Source organism: Salvelinus fontinalis, chromosome 2 (assembly GCF_029448725.1).
Source record: "Salvelinus fontinalis isolate EN_2023a chromosome 2, ASM2944872v1, whole genome shotgun sequence".
NCBI classification, from domain to species: domain Eukaryota; kingdom Metazoa; phylum Chordata; class Actinopteri; order Salmoniformes; family Salmonidae; genus Salvelinus; species Salvelinus fontinalis.
In genome coordinates this window covers 4804998-4821725 of record NC_074666.1, presented here as the reverse complement: position 1 = coordinate 4821725, position 16728 = coordinate 4804998, and the positions used below count along the sequence as shown (strand labels likewise).

The 16728-nt window shown below is 52.5% G+C and overlaps 1 protein-coding gene and 1 long non-coding RNA gene across 7 annotated transcripts in view; both read right to left on the bottom strand.

The window, feature by feature from the left end:
* Positions 1-2194: 2194 nt before the first annotated feature.
* Positions 2195-2772, bottom strand: LOC129810702 (uncharacterized). Of its 4 annotated transcripts, none has more exons than XR_008752771.1 (3): positions 2687-2772; positions 2369-2510; positions 2195-2218 (listed from the first exon to the last, which is right to left on the bottom strand). It is a non-coding gene; the product is annotated as an uncharacterized LOC129810702 (long non-coding RNA). The 4 variants fall into 4 exon arrangements; XR_008752774.1 differs by having other exon boundaries at positions 2369-2566; positions 2687-2766; XR_008752773.1 differs by having other exon boundaries at positions 2369-2538; positions 2687-2751.
* A 1722-nt stretch (positions 2773-4494) lies between these two features.
* katnal2 (katanin p60 subunit A-like 2) overlaps positions 4495-16728 on the bottom strand; it is a 107030-nt gene continuing 94796 nt past the window's right edge. For all 3 annotated transcript variants that reach the window (XM_055861353.1, XM_055861359.1, XM_055861370.1), the window contains 4 exons: positions 14814-14924; positions 9602-9764; positions 9008-9110; positions 4495-7723 (listed from right to left, as the gene is read on the bottom strand). In XM_055861353.1, the coding sequence (XP_055717328.1) occupies positions 7584-7723; positions 9008-9110; positions 9602-9764; positions 14814-14924 (517 nt within the window). In that variant the 3' untranslated portion in view covers positions 4495-7583. The remainder of the gene's footprint in view (positions 7724-9007; positions 9111-9601; positions 9765-14813; positions 14925-16728) is intronic.

Genomic DNA, 16728 nt, shown 5'->3' with positions numbered 1-16728 from the left:
GTCCCACACCAGACTAACGCCTCCTCTAGTCCCACACCAGACTAACGCCTCCTCTAGTCCCACACCAGACTGTAACGCCTCCTCTAGTCCCACACCAGACTGTAACGCCTCCTCTAGTCCCACACCAGACTGTAACGCCTCCTTTAGTCCCACACCAGACTGTAACGTCTCCTCTAGTCCCACACCAGACTGTAACGCCTCCTCTAGTCCCACACCAGACTGTAACGCCTCCTCTAGTCCCACACCAGACTGTAACGCCTCCTCTAGTCCCACACCAGACTGTAACGCCTCCTCTAGTCCCACACCAGACTGTAACGCCTCCTCTAGTCCCACACCAGACTGTAACGCCTCCTTTAGTCCCACACCAGACTGTAACGCCTCCTCTAGTCCCACACCAGACTGTAACGTCTCCTCTAGTCCCACACCAGACTGTAACGTCTCCTCTAGTCCCACACCAGACTAACGCCTCCTCTAGTCCCACACCAGACTAACGCCTCCTCTAGTCCCACACCAGACTAACGCCTCCTCTAGTCCCACACCAGACTGTAACGCCTCCTCTAGTCCCACACCAGACTGTAACGCCTCCTCTAGTCCCACACCATACTGTAACGCCTCCTCTAGTCCCACACCAGACTGTAACGCCTCCTCTAGTCCCACACCAGACTAACGCCTCCTCTAGTCCCACACCAGACTAACGCCTCCTCTAGTCCCACACCAGACTAACATCTCCTCTAGTCCCACACCAGACTAACGCCTCCTCTAGTCCCACACCAGACTAACGCCTCCTCTAGTCCCACACCAGACTAACGCCTCCTCTAGTCCCACACCAGACTAACGCCTCCTCTAGTCCCACACCAGACTAACGCCTCCTCTAGTCCCACACCAGACTAACGCCTCCTCTAGTCCCACACCAGACTAACGCCTCCTCTAGTCCCACACCAGACTAACGCCTCCTCTAGTCCCACACCAGACTAACGCCTCCTCTAGTCCCACACCAGACTAACGCCTCCTCTAGTCCCACACCAGACTAACACCTCCTCTAGTCCCACACCAGACTAACGTCTCCTCTAGTCCCACACCAGACTGTAACGCCTCCTCTAGTCCCACACCAGACTTTAACGCCTCCTCTAGTCCCACACCAGACTAACGCCTCCTCTAGTCCCACACCAGACTGTAACACCTCCTCTAGTCCCACACCAGACTGTAACGCCTCCTCTAGTCCCACACCAGACTAACGCCTCCTCTAGTCCCACACCAGACTGTAACGCCTCCTCTAGTCCCACACCAGACTGTAACGCCTCCTCTAGTCCCACACCAGACTGTAACGCCTCCTCTAGTCCCACACCAGACTAACGCCTCCTCTAGTCCCACACCAGACTGTAACACCTCCTCTAGTCCCACACCAGACTGTAACACCTCCTCTAGTCCCACACCAGACTACCGCCTCCTCTAGTCCCACACCAGACTAACGCCTCCTCTAGTCCCACACCAGACTAACACCTCCTCTAGTCCCACACCAGACTGTAACACCTCCTCTAGTCCCACACCAGACTAACGCCTCCTCTAGTCCCACACCAGACTAACGCCTCCTCTAGTCCCACACCAGACTAACGCCTCCTCTAGTCCCACACCAGACTAACGCCTCCTCTAGTCCCACACCAGACTAACGCCTCCTCTAGTCCCACACCAGACTAACGCCTCCTCTAGTCCCACACCAGACTAACACCTCCTCTAGTCCCACACCAGATTAACGCCTCCTCTAGTCCCACACCAGACTAACACCTCCTCTAGTCCCACACCAGACTAACACCTCCTCTAGTCCCACACCAGACTAACACCTCCTCTAGTCCCACACCAGACTAACGCCTCCTCTAGTCCCACACCAGACTGTAACGCCTCCTCTAGTCCCACACCAGACTAACACCTCCTCTAGTCCAAAACCAGACTGTAACGCCTCCTCTAGTCCCACACCAGACTGTAACGCCTCCTCTAGTCCCACACTAGACTGTAACGCCTCCTCTAGTCCCACACCAGACTGGAACGCCTCCTCTAGTCCCACACCAGACTAACGCCTCCTCTAGTCCCACACCAGACTGTAACGCCTCCTTTAGTCCCACACCAGACTAACACCTCCTCTAGTCCCACACCAGACTGTAACGCCTCCTCTAGTCCCACACCAGACTGTAACGCCTCCTCTAGTCCCACACCAGACTAACACCTCCTCTAGTCCCACACCAGACTGTAACGCCTCCTCTAGTCCCACACCAGACTGTAACGCCTCCTCTAGTCCCACACCAGACTGTAACGCCTCCTCTAGTCCCACACCAGACTGTAACACCTCCTCTAGTCCCACACCAGACTGTAACACCTCCTCTAGTCCCACACCAGACTAACGCCTCCTCTAGTCCCACACCAGACTGTAACACCTCCTCTAGTCCCACACCAGACTAACGCCTCCTCTAGTCCCACACCAGACTAACGCCTCCTCTAGTCCCACACCAGACTAACACCTCCTCTAGTCCCACACCAGACTAACGCCTCCTCTAGTCCCACACCAGACTAACGCCTCCTCTAGTCCCACACCAGACTGTAACGCCTCCTCTAGTCCCACACCAGACTGTAACGCCTCCTCTAGTCCCACACCAGACTGTAACGCCTCCTTTAGTCCCACACCAGACTGTAACACCTCCTCTAGTCCCACACCAGACTGTAACACCTCCTCTAGTCCCACACCAGACTAACGCCTCCTCTAGTCCCACACCAGACTGTAACGCCTCCTCTAGTCCCACACCAGACTGATGCCTCCTCTAGTCCCACACCAGACTGTAACGCCTCCTCTAGTCCCACACCAGACTAACGCCTCCTCTAGTCCCACACCAGACTAATGCCTCCTCTAGTCCCACACCAGACTAACGCCTCCTCTAGTCCCACACCAGACTAACGCCTCCTCTAGTCCCACACCAGACTAACGCCTCCTCTAGTCCCACACCAGACTGTAACGCCTCCTCTAGTCCCACACCAGACTGTAACACCTCCTCTAGTCCCACACCAGACTGTAACGCCTCCTCTAGTCCCACACCAGACTGTAACACCTCCTCTAGTCCCACACCAGACTGTAACACCTCCTCTAGTCCCACACCAGACTGTAACGCCTCCTCTAGTCCCACACCAGACTGTAACACCTCCTCTAGTCCCACACCAGACTGTAACACCTCCTCTAGTCCCACACCAGACTGTAACACCTCCTCCTCCATGGGTATATCTCTAACACCTCACACTCCATCGAACTATGCCTACTGTGTTCCTCATCTAACTGGGGGTTAGGGGTAGTGTTAGGGGTAGTGTTAGGGCTAGTGTTAGGGGTAGTGTTAGGGGTAGTGTTAGGGGTAGTGTTAGGGGTAGTGTTAGGGGTAGGGTTAGGGGTAGTGTTAGGGGTAGGGTTAGGGGTAGGGTTAGTGTTAGGGCTAGTGTTAGGGGTAGTGTTAGGGGTAGTGTTAGGGGTAGTGTTAGGGGTAGGGTTAGTGTTAGGGGTAGTGTTAGGGGTAGTGTTAGGGGTAGTGTTAGGGGTAGTGTTAGGGGTAGGGTTAGGGGTAGGGTTAGTGTTAGGGCTAGTGTTAGGGGTAGTGTTAGGGGTAGTGTTAGGGGTAGGGGTAGTGTTAGGGGTAGGGTTAGGGGTAGTGTTAGGGCTAGTGTTAGGGCTAGTGTTAGGGGTAGTGTTAGGGGTAGTGTTAGGGGTAGGGTTAGTGTTAGGGCTAGTGTTAGGGCTAGTGTTAGGGGTAGTGTTAGGGGTAGTGTTAGGGGTAGTGTTAGGGGTAGGGTTAGGGGTAGTGTTAGGGGTAGTGTTAGGGGTAGGGTTAGGGGTAGTGTTAGGGGTAGGGTTAGGGGTAGTGTTAGGGGTAGTGTTAGGGCTAGTGTTAGGGCTAGTGTTAGGGGTAGGGGTAGGGGTAGTGTTAGGGGTAGTGTTAGGGGTAGTGTTAGGGGTAGTGTTAGGGGTAGTGTTAGGGGTAGGGTTAGTGTTAGGGCTAGTGTTAGGGGTAGTGTTAGGGGTAGTGTTAGGGGTAGGGGTAGGGGTTGTGTTAGGGGTTGTGTTAGGGGTAGGGTTAGGGGTAGTGTTAGGGGTAGGGTTAGGGGTAGGGTTAGTGTTAGGGGTAGTGTTAGGGGTAGGGTTAGGGGTAGTGTTAGGGGTAGTGTTAGGGCTAGTGTTAGGGGTAGTGTTAGGGGTAGGGTTAGGGGTAGTGTTAGGGGTAGTGTTAGGGCTAGTGTTAGGGGTAGGGGTAGGGGTAGTGTTAGGGGTAGTGTTAGGGTTAGTGTTAGGGGTAGGGTTAGTGTTAGGGTTAGTGTTAGGGGTAGTGTTAGGTTTCTGGGTTTATGAATAGGTACTGGGATAAAAAGACTGCATCAAACTTTTGCACGTGTGAAGTGTTTAAAATGGCATGCTTCTGAAAAATGTCTTGTGTGTAATTATGTTAATAAAAAAGTGATCATGACGAGGACTACCAATGACTCATATTGTCTTTAATTGAACATAGAGACTCCAGTCACCTGTATAAAACACAGATCAGCAACCTTCCATTTCTTCAGTGTAGTTACAGATACACTGACCTGGGATCTGTCTGAGACAAGCCCCGTACAGACACACTGACCTGGGATCTGTCTCAGACAAGCCCTGTACAGACACACTGACCTGGGATCTGTCTGAGACAAGCCCCGTACAGACACACTGACCTGGGATCTGTCTCAGACAAGCCCTGTACAGACACACTGACCTGGGATCTGTCTGAGACAAGCCCCGTACAGACACACTGACCTGGGATCTGTCTCAGACAAGCCCTGTACAGACACACTGACCTGGGATCTGTCTCAGACAAGCCCTGTACAGACACACTGACCTGGGATCTGTCTGAGACAAGCCCTGTACAGACACACTGACCTGGGATCTGTCTCAGACAAGCCCTGTACAGACACACTGACCTGGGATCTGTCTGAGACAAGCCCTGTACAGACACACTGACCTGGGATCTGTCTCAGACAAGCCCTGTACAGACACACTGACCTGGGATCTGTCTCAGACAAGCCCTGTACTGACCTGGGATCTGTCTCAGACAAGCCCTGTACAGACACACTGACCTGGGATCTGTCTGAGACAAGCCCTGTACAGACACACTGACCTGGGATCTGTCTGAGACAAGCCCTGTACAGACACACTGCCCTGGGATCTGTCTCAGACAAGCCCTGTACAGACACACTGCCCTGGGATCTGTCTCAGACAAGCCCTGTACAGACACACTGCCCTGTTACATTGTATCGCTGATCTAAGATGCTCATTGCTACAGATATGGACAGTGCATTCGGAAAGTATTCAGACCCCTTGACCTTTTCCACGTTTTGTTACGTTACAGCCTTATACTAAAATTAATTTAAAAAAAAAAATCCCTTGTCCCGAAGCCACTCCTGCATTGTCTTGGCTGTGTGCTTAGGGTCGTTGTCCTGTTGGAAGGTGAACATTCACCCCGGTCTGAGGTCCTGAGTGCTCTGGAACAGGTTTTCGCCAATGATCTTTCTGTACTTTGCTCCGTTCATCTTTCCCTCAATCCTGACTAGTCTCCCAGTCCCTGCCGCTGAAAAACATCCCCTCATGCCACCACCGTGCTTCACCGTAGAGATGGTGTCAGGTTTCCTCCAGACATGACGCTGCCACCACCGTGCTTCACCGTAGAGATGGTGTCAGGTTTCCTCCAGACATGACGCTGCCACCACCGTGCTTCACCGTAGAGATGGTGTCAGGTTTCCTCCAGACGTGACGCTGCCACCACCGTGCTTCACCGTAGAGATGGTGTCAGGTTTCCTCCAGACGTGACGCTGCCACCACCGTGCTTCACCGTAGAGATGGTGTCAGGTTTCCTCCAGACATGACGCTGCCACCACCGTGCTTCACCGTAGAGATGGTGTCAGGTTTCCTCCAGACATGACGCTGCCACCACCGTGCTTCACCGTAGAGATGGTGTCAGGTTTCCTCCAGACATGACGCTGCCACCACCGTGCTTCACCGTAGAGATGGTGTCAGGTTTCCTCCAGACATGATGCTGCCACCACCGTGCTTCACCGTAGAGATGGTGTCAGGTTTCCTCCAGACATGATGCTGCCACCACCGTGCTTCACCGTAGAGATGGTGTCAGGTTTCCTCCAGACATGATGCTGCCACCACCGTGCTTCACCGTAGAGATGGTGTCAGGTTTCCTCCAGACATGATGCTGCCACCACCGTGCTTCACCGTAGAGATGGTGTCAGGTTTCCTCCAGACGTGATGCTGCCACCACCGTGCTTCACCGTAGAGATGGTGTCAGGTTTCCTCCAGACATGATGCTGCCACCACCGTGCTTCACCGTAGAGATGGTGTCAGGTTTCCTCCAGACATGATGCTGCCACCACCGTGCTTCACCGTAGAGATGGTGTCAGGTTTCCTCCAGACATGATGCTGCCACCACCGTGCTTCACCGTAGAGATGGTGTCAGGTTTCCTCCAGACATGATGCTGCCACCACCGTGCTTCACCGTAGAGATGGTGTCAGGTTTCCTCCAGACATGATGCTGCCACCACCGTGCTTCACCGTAGAGATGGTGTCAGGTTTCCTCCAGACGTGATGCTGCCACCACCGTGCTTCACCGTAGAGATGGTGTCAGGTTTCCTCCAGACGTGACGCTTGGCATTCAGGCTAAAGAGTTCAATCTTGGTTTCATCAGACCAGAGAATCTTGTTTCTCATGGTCAGAGTCTTTAGGAGCCTTTTGGCAAACTCTAAGCGGGCCGTCATGTACCTTTTACTGAGGAGTGGTGTCCATCTGGCCACTCTACCATAAAGGCCTGATTGGTGGAGTGCTGCAGAGATGGTTGCCCTTATGGAAGGTTCTCCCATCTCCACAGAGGAACTCTGGAACTCTGTCAGAGTGACCATCAGGTTCTTGGTCACCTTCCAGACCAAGGCCCTTCTCCCCCGATTGCTCAGTTTGGCCGGGCGACCAGCTCTAGGAAGAGTCTTGGTGGTTCCAAACTTCTTCCATGTAAGAATGATGGAGGCCACTGTGTTCTTGGGGACCTTCAATGCTGCAGACATTTTTTGTTGTACCCTTCCCCAGATCTGTCCCTCGACACAATCCTGTCTCGGAGCTCTACGGACAATTCCTTTGATCTCATAGCTTGGTTTTTGCTCTGACATGTACTGTCAACTGTGGGACCTTATATAGACGGGTGTGTGCCTTTCCAAATCATGTCCAATCAATTGAATTGACCACAGGTGGACTCCAATCAAGTTGTAGAAACATCTCAAGGAGGATCAATGGAAACAGGCAGTCCCTGAGCACAATTTCGAGTCTCACAGCAAAGGGTTTGAATACTTACGGAATTAAGATATTTCTGTTTATTTAAATAAAACTGTTTTTAATTTGTCATTAAGGGGTATTGTGTTTAGATGAGGATTTCTTTTATTTTCTTTAATACATTTTAAATTAAGGCTGTAACGTAACAAAATGTGGAAAAAGTCAAGGGGTCTGAATACTTTCTGAAGGCGCTGTATATTGCTATGTTGAGTCACACAGACTCGTACTCAGTCTCCCAGGCGGTGTATTTGTCTGTAAGGTTCCTGGCCGAGGGTTTGGTGTGAGCGATCACCTCCAGGAAGTCCTCTGTTGTCACGGTTTCCAGGTGAATGACAGGCATGTTGCAGCTCCCTGTAAGGGGAGGAGTGGTATTATTAATAGCCGTCCTATCACCACAGCCGTCATTTTCTATTCATTTCCAGATGATTCTACATGCTAAATCTACTGCACACAGCCAAGTGCTACTGAAAAACCAAAGCCTCCATTTTTTATTGTCAATACCGGAGTTTTCAGCTGAGTAAAAATGACAATGTATCTTGAGCCTCTCTAGAGCATCTACTATCTCCCTGACTGGTCTCACGTCTCTCTAGAGCATCAAATATCTCCCTGACTGGTCTCACGTCTCTCTAGAGCATCTACCATCTCCCTGACTGGTCTCACGTCTCTCTAGAGCATCTAATATCTCCCTGACTGGTCTCACGTCTCTCTAGAGCATCTAATATCTTCCTGACTGGTCTCACGTCTCTCTAGAGCATCTACTATCTCCCTGACTGGTCTCACGTCTCTCTAGAGCCTCTAATATCTCCCTGACTGGTCTCACGTCTCTCTAGAGCATCTAATATCTCCCTGACTGGTCTCACGTCTCTCTAGAGCATCTAATATCTCCCTGGCTGGTCTCACGTCTCTCTAGAGCATCTACTATCTCCCTGACTGGTCTCACGTCTCTCTAGAGCATCTAATATCTCCCTGGCTGGTCTCACGTCTCTCTAGAGCATCTACTATCTCCCTGGCTGGTCTCACGTCTCTCTAGAGCATCTACTATCTCCCTGACTGGTCTCACGTCTCTCTAGAGCATCAAATATCTCCCTGACTGGTCTCACGTCTCTCTAGAGCATTTAATATCTCACTGACTGGTCTCACGCCTCTCTAGAGCATCTAATATCTCACTGACTGGTCTCACGTCTCTCTAGAGCATCTAATATCTCCCTGACTGGTCTCACGTCTCTCTAGAGCATCTAATATCTCCCTGACTGGTCTCACGTCTCTCTAGAGCCTCTAATATCTCCCTGACTGGTCTCACGTCTCTCTAGAGCATCTAATATCTCCCTGACTGGTCTCACGTCTCTCTAGAGCATCTACTATCTCCCTGACTGGTCTCACGTCTCTCTAGAGCATCTAATATCTCCCTGACTGGTCTCACGTCTCTCTAGCGCATCTAATATCTCCCTGACTGGTCTCACATCTCTCTAGAGCATCACGTCTCTCTAGAGCATCTAATATCTCCCTGACTGGTCTCATGGCTGTTTCCTTACCCTGCTGGTGGCTCTCTAGAGCATCAAATATCTTCCTGACTGGTCTCACGTCTCTCTAGAGCATCTAATATCTCCCTGACTGGTCTCATGGCTGTTTCCTTACCCTGCTGGTGGCTTTCTAGAGCATCAAATATCTTCCTGACTGGTCTCATGGCTGCTTCTTTACACACCAGCCTGATATCAGACCCAGAGTATCCTTCCGTCGCCTAGAATATATAGATATTAGTATTAAAATATCAAGACAACATCTATTACTACTACAACTGGCTAACTTACTATGATACAAGATTAACATTATCACTAATATTAACTACTACAACTGGCTAACTTACTATGATACAAGATTAACATTATCACTAATATTAACTACTACAACTGGCTAACTTACTATGATACAAGATTAACATTATTACTAATATTAACTACTACAACTGGCTAACTTACTATGATACAAGATAACATCTATTACTTAACTACTACTATAACATTTCAATTAACAGGTGTGCCTTGTTAAAAGTTAATTTGTGGAATTTCTTTCCATCTTAATGTGTTTGAGCCAATCAGTTGTGTTGTGACAAGGTAGGGGAGGTATACAGAAGAGCCTGGTCGGTAAAAGACCATATTATGGCAAGAGCAGCTTTTTACTAGTCAATCATATAGTCAACAGAGATGTGAGATCCCCGTTCCTCCCCCCTACCTGTGCAAGCGTCTCATAGGCCAGCTCGGTGCGTAGCTCCACCCCTCCAGTGCAGCTGAGTGGAGGCAGCCAATGAGAGACCATGGCCTGTCGGGCAGGGCCAGAGGGAAGGCCAACCAGAATCCTTTTCTCCAGACGTCTCAGCATGGCATGATCCAGCTCCCTGAGAAGACGAAGAGAGACGGGGAGAAACCTCTTGTTACCGAGAGCACCTGTCATACTACCCGTAACCTCCTGACCCTGTAGCTGTTGAACCCTCATGATCTCTACCTGCTCCGAGATCAACGCCCTGAGCAGCTTGAGAAATACGCTCACAGCTCTTCTGAGGCTGCCATGACAAACGCCAGCTCCTACCAGGGCAGGTTAGAGGCTGCCAGGACAAACACCAGGTCCTACCAGGGCAGGTTAGAGGCTGCCAGGACAAACACCAGGTCCTACCAGGGCAGGTTAGAGGCTGCCAGGCCAAACGCCAGCTCCTACCAGGGCAGGTTAGTGTTAGACCTACCAGGGTAGGTTAGAGGCTGCCAGGACAAACGCCAGGTCCTACCAGGGCAGGTTAGAGGCTGCCAGGACAAACACCAGGTCCTACCAGGGCAGGTTAGAGGCTGCCAGGACAAGCACCAGGTCCTACCAGGGCAGGTTAGAGGCTGCCATGACAAACACCAGGTCCTACCAGGGCAGGTTAGAGGCTGCCAGGCCAAACACCAGATCCTACCAGGGCAGGTTAGAGGCTGCCATGACAAACGCCAGCTCCTACCAGGGCAGGTTAAAGGCTACCAGGACAAACACCAGGTCCTACCAGGGCAGGTTAGAGGCTGCCAGGACAAACGCCAGCTCCTACCAGGGCAGGTTAGAGGCTGCCAGGACAAACACCAGGTCCTACCAGGGCAGGTTAGAGGCTGCCTGGACAAACGCCAGCTCCTACCAGGGCAGGTTAGAGGCTGCCAGGACAAACGCCAGCTCCTACCAGGGAAGGTTAGAGGCTGCCAGGACAAACACCAGCTCCTACCAGGGCAGGTTAGAGGCTGCCAGGACAAACACCAGATCCTACCAGGGCAGGTTAGAGGCTGCCAGGACAAACACCAGGTCCTACCAGGGCAGGTTAGAGGCTGCCAGGACAAACAGCAGGTCCTACCAGGGCAGGTTAGAGGCTGCCATGACAAACACCAGGTCCTACCAGGGCAGGTTAGAGGCTGCCTGGACAAACGCCAGGTCCTACCAGGGCAGGTTAGAGGCTGCCAGGACAAACGCCAGCTCCTACCAGGGCAGGTTAGAGGCTGCCAGGACAAACACCAGGTCCTACCAGGGCAGGTTAGAGGCTGCCAGGACAAACACCAGGTCCTACCAGGGCAGGTTAGAGGCTGCCAGGACAAACACCAGGTCCTACCAGGGCAGGTTAGAGGCTGCCAGGCCAAACGCCAGCTCCTACCAGGGCAGGTTAGTGTTAGACCTACCAGGGTAGGTTAGAGGCTGCCAGGACAAACGCCAGGTCCTACCAGGGCAGGTTAGAGGCTGCCAGGACAAACACCAGGTCCTACCAGGGCAGGTTAGAGGCTGCCAGGACAAGCACCAGGTCCTACCAGGGCAGGTTAGAGGCTGCCATGACAAACACCAGGTCCTACCAGGGCAGGTTAGAGGCTGCCAGGCCAAACACCAGATCCTACCAGGGCAGGTTAGAGGCTGCCATGACAAACGCCAGCTCCTACCAGGGCAGGTTAGAGGCTGCCAGGACAAACACCAGGTCCTACCAGGGCAGGTTAGAGGCTGCCAGGACAAACGCCAGCTCCTACCAGGGCAGGTTAGAGGCTGCCAGGACAAACACCAGGTCCTACCAGGGCAGGTTAGAGGCTGCCTGGACAAACGCCAGCTCCTACCAGGGCAGGTTAGAGGCTGCCAGGACAAACGCCAGCTCCTACCAGGGAAGGTTAGAGGCTGCCAGGACAAACGCCAGCTCCTACCAGGGCAGGTTAGAGGCTGCCAGGACAAACACCAGATCCTACCAGGGCAGGTTAGAGGCTGCCAGGACAAACACCAGGTCCTACCAGGGCAGGTTAGAGGCTGCCAGGACAAACAGCAGGTCCTACCAGGGCAGGTTAGAGGCTGCCATGACAAACACCAGGTCCTACCAGGGCAGGTTAGAGGCTGCCTGGACAAACGCCAGGTCCTACCAGGGCAGGTTAGAGGCTGCCAGGACAAACGCCAGCTCCTACCAGGGCAGGTTAGAGGCTGCCAGGACAAACACCAGGTCCTACCAGGGCAGGTTAGAGGCTGCCAGGACAAACACCAGGTCCTACCAGGGCAGGTTAGAGGCTGCCAGGCCAAACGCCAGCTCCTACCAGGGCAGGTTAGTGTTAGACCTACCAGGGTAGGTTAGAGGCTGCCAGGACAAACGCCAGGTCCTACCAGGGCAGGTTAGAGGCTGCCAGGACAAACACCAGGTCCTACCAGGGCAGGTTAGAGGCTGCCAGGACAAGCACCAGGTCCTACCAGGGCAGGTTAGAGGCTGCCATGACAAACACCAGGTCCTACCAGGGCAGGTTAGAGGCTGCCAGGCCAAACACCAGATCCTACCAGGGCAGGTTAGAGGCTGCCATGACAAACGCCAGCTCCTACCAGGGCAGGTTAGAGGCTGCCAGGACAAACACCAGGTCCTACCAGGGCAGGTTAGAGGCTGCCAGGACAAACGCCAGCTCCTACCAGGGCAGGTTAGAGGCTGCCAGGACAAACACCAGGTCCTACCAGGGCAGGTTAGAGGCTGCCTGGACAAACGCCAGCTCCTACCAGGGCAGGTTAGAGGCTGCCAGGACAAACGCCAGCTCCTACCAGGGAAGGTTAGAGGCTGCCAGGACAAACACCAGCTCCTACCAGGGCAGGTTAGAGGCTGCCAGGACAAACACCAGATCCTACCAGGGCAGGTTAGAGGCTGCCAGGACAAACACCAGGTCCTACCAGGGCAGGTTAGAGGCTGCCAGGACAAACAGCAGGTCCTACCAGGGCAGGTTAGAGGCTGCCATGACAAACACCAGGTCCTACCAGGGCAGGTTAGAGGCTGCCTGGACAAACGCCAGGTCCTACCAGGGCAGGTTAGAGGCTGCCAGGACAAACGCCAGCTCCTACCAGGGCAGGTTAGAGGCTGCCAGGACAAACACCAGGTCCTACCAGGGCAGGTTAGAGGCTGCCAGGACAAACACCAGGTCCTACCAGGGCAGGTTAGAGGCTGCCAGGCCAAACGCCAGCTCCTACCAGGGCAGGTTAGTGTTAGACCTACCAGGGTAGGTTAGAGGCTGCCAGGACAAACGCCAGGTCCTACCAGGGCAGGTTAGAGGCTGCCAGGACAAACACCAGGTCCTACCAGGGCAGGTTAGAGGCTGCCAGGACAAGCACCAGGTCCTACCAGGGCAGGTTAGAGGCTGCCATGACAAACACCAGGTCCTACCAGGGCAGGTTAGAGGCTGCCAGGCCAAACACCAGATCCTACCAGGGCAGGTTAGAGGCTGCCATGACAAACGCCAGCTCCTACCAGGGCAGGTTAGAGGCTGCCAGGACAAACGCCAGCTCCTACCAGGGCAGGTTAGAGGCTGCCAGGACAAACACCAGGTCCTACCAGGGCAGGTTAGAGGCTGCCTGGACAAACGCCAGCTCCTACCAGGGCAGGTTAGAGGCTGCCAGGACAAACGCCAGCTCCTACCAGGGAAGGTTAGAGGCTGCCAGGACAAACACCAGCTCCTACCAGGGCAGGTTAGAGGCTGCCAGGACAAACACCAGATCCTACCAGGGCAGGTTAGAGGCTGCCAGGACAAACACCAGGTCCTACCAGGGCAGGTTAGAGGCTGCCATGACAAACACCAGGTCCTACCAGGGCAGGTTAGAGGCTGCCTGGACAAACGCCAGGTCCTACCAGGGCAGGTTAGAGGCTGCCAGGACAAACACCAGGTCCTACCAGGGCAGGATAGAGGCTGCCAGGACAAACGCCAGCTCCTACCAGGGCAGGTTAGAGGCTGCCAGGACAAACACCAGCTCCTACCAGGGCAGGTTAGAGGCTGCCAGGACAAACACCAGGTCCTACCAGGGCAGGTTAGAGGCTGCCAGGACAAACGCCAGCTCCTACCAGGTCAGGTTAGAGGCTGCCAGGACAAACGCCAGCTCCTACCAGGGCAGGTTAGAGGCTGCCAGGACAAACACCAGGTCCTACCAGGGCAGGTTAGAGGCTGCCAGGACAAACAGCAGGTCCTACCAGGGCAGGTTAGAGGCTGCCAGGACAACGGCAGGTCTTACCAGGGCAGGTTAGGGTTAGACCTACCAGGGTAGGTTAGGGTTAGACCTACCAGGGTAGGTTAGGGTTAGACCTACCAGGGTAGGTTAGGGTTAGACCTACCAGGACAGGTTAGGGTTAGACCTACCAGGGTAGGTTAGGGTTAGACCTACCAGGGAAGGTTAGGGTTAGACCTACCAGGGTAGGTTAGGGTTAGACCTACCAGGGTAGGTTAGGGTTAGACCTACCAGGGAAGGTTAGGGTTAGACCTACCAGGGAAGGTTAGGGTTAGACCTACCAGGACAGGTTAGGGTTAGACCTATCAGGACAGGTTAGGGTTAGACCTACCAGGACAGGTTAGGGTTAGACCTACCAGAACAGGTTAGGGTTAGACCTACCAGGGTAGGTTAGGGTTAGACCTACCAGGGTAGGTTAGGGTTAGACCTACCAGGGTAGGTTAGGGTTAGACCTACCAGGGTAGGTTAGGGTTAGACCTACCAGGGAAGGTTAGGGTTAGACCTACCAGGGTAGGTTAGGGTTAGACCTACCAGGGAAGGTTAGGGTTAGACCTACCAGGGTAGGTTAGGGTTAGACCTACCAGGGTAGGTTAGGGTTAGACCTACCAGGGAAGGTTAGGGTTAGACCTACCAGGGTAGGTTAGGGTTAGACCTACCAGGGAAGGTTAGGGTTAGACCTACCAGGACAGGTTAGGGTTAGACCTACCAGGACAGGTTAGGGTTAGACCTACCAGGACAGGTTAGGGTTAGACCTACCAGGACAGGTTAGGGTTAGACCTACCAGGACAGGTTAGGGTTAGACCTACCAGGACAGGTTAGGGTTAGACCTACCAGGGTAGGTTAGGGTTAGACCTACCAGGGAAGGTTAGGGTTAGGGTTAGGGTTAGATCTACCAGGGAAGGTTAGGGTTAGACCTACCAGGGAAGGTTAGGGTTAGACCTACCAGGGAAGGTTAGATGCTGCCAGGACAAAAACCAGATCATCAGATCGGGCCAGTCCATCCATCTGGACCAAAAGCTCTGTCTTCATCCTTCTGCTGCCCTCGTGCTCTCCTCTGGACCAGGACAGCAACACAGAGAGAGAGAGCAGCATTAATAACACAGAGAACTACATTAGTAACACAGATAACTGCACTAGTAACACAGAGAGCAGCATTAATAACACAGAGAGCAGCATTAATAACACAGAGAGCAGCATTAATAACACAGAGCAGCATTAATAACACAGAGCAGCAGCATTAACACAGAGAGCTGCATTAATAACACAGAGAGCAGCATTAATAACACAGAGAGCAGCATTAATAACACAGAGAGCAGCATTAATAACACAGAGAGCAGCATTAATAACACAGAGAGCAGCATTAATAACACAGAGAGCAGCATTAACACAGAGAGCAGCATTAACACAGAGAGCTGCATTAATAACACAGAGAGCAGCATTAATAACACAGAGAGCAGCATTAATAACACAGAGAGCAGCATTAATAACACAGAGAGCAGCATTAATAACACAGAGAGCAGCATTAATAACACAGAGAGCAGCATTAATAACACAGAGAGCAGCATTAATAACACAGAGAGCTGCATTAACAACACAGAGAGCAGCATTAATAACACAGAGAGCAGCATTAGTAACACAGAGAGCAGCATTAGTAACACAGAGAGCAGCATTAACACAGAGAGTTGCATTAGTAACACAGAGAGCAGCATTAATAACACAGAGAGCAGCATTAACACAGAGAGCTGCATTAATAACACAGAGAGCAGCATTAACACAGAGAGCAGCATTAATAACACAGAGAGCAGCATTAATAACACAGAGAGCAGCATTAATAACACAGAGAGCAGCATTAACACAGAGAGCTGCATTAATAACACAGAGAGCAGCATTAATAACACAGAGAGCAGCATTAACACAGAGAGCTGCATTAATAACACAGAGAGCAGCATTAACACAGAGAGCAGCATTAGTAACACAGAGAGCAGCATTAATAACACAGAGAGCTGCATTAATAACACAGAGAGCTGCATTAATAACACAGAGAGCAGCATTAACACAGAGAGCAGCATTAATAACACAGAGAGCAGCATTAATAACACAGAGAGCTGCATTAATAACACAGAGAGCAGCATTAACACAGAGAGCAGCATTAGTAACACAGAGAGCAGCATTAATAACACAGAGAGCAGCATTAATAACACAGAGAGCAGCATTAATAACACAGAGAGCAGCATTAACACAGAGCAGCATTAATAACACAGAGAGCAGCATTAACACAGAGAGCAGCATTAATAACACAGAGAGCAGCATTAACACAGAGAGCAGCATTAACACAGAGAGGAGCTTTAATAACACGGAGAACAGAGAAATGCATTAGAGAGCCTAACCCTACTCCCTCTGTAACTCCCCCTCCTTCTCTGTAACTCACCCTCCCCTCTCTCTGTATCTCCCCCTCTCTCCGTAACTCACGCTCCTCTCTCTCCGTAACTCACCCTCCCCTCTCTCCGTAACTCACGCTCCCCTCTCTCCGTAACTCCCCCCCTCTCCGTATCTCCCCCCCTCTCCGTATCTCCCCCCCTCTCCGTATCTCCCCCCCTCTCCGTATCTCCCCCCCTCTCCGTATCTCCCCCCCTCTCCGTATCTCCCCCCCTCTCCGTAACTCACCCTCCCCTCTCTCCGTAACTCACCCTCCCCTCTCTCCGTAACTCACCCTCCCCTCTCTCCGTAACTCACCCTCCCCTCTCTCCGTAACTCACCCTCCCCTCTCTCCGTAACTCACCCTCCCCTCTCTCTGTAACTCCCCCTCTCTCTGTAACTCCCCCTCTCTCTGTAACTCCCCCTCTCTCTGTAACTCCCCC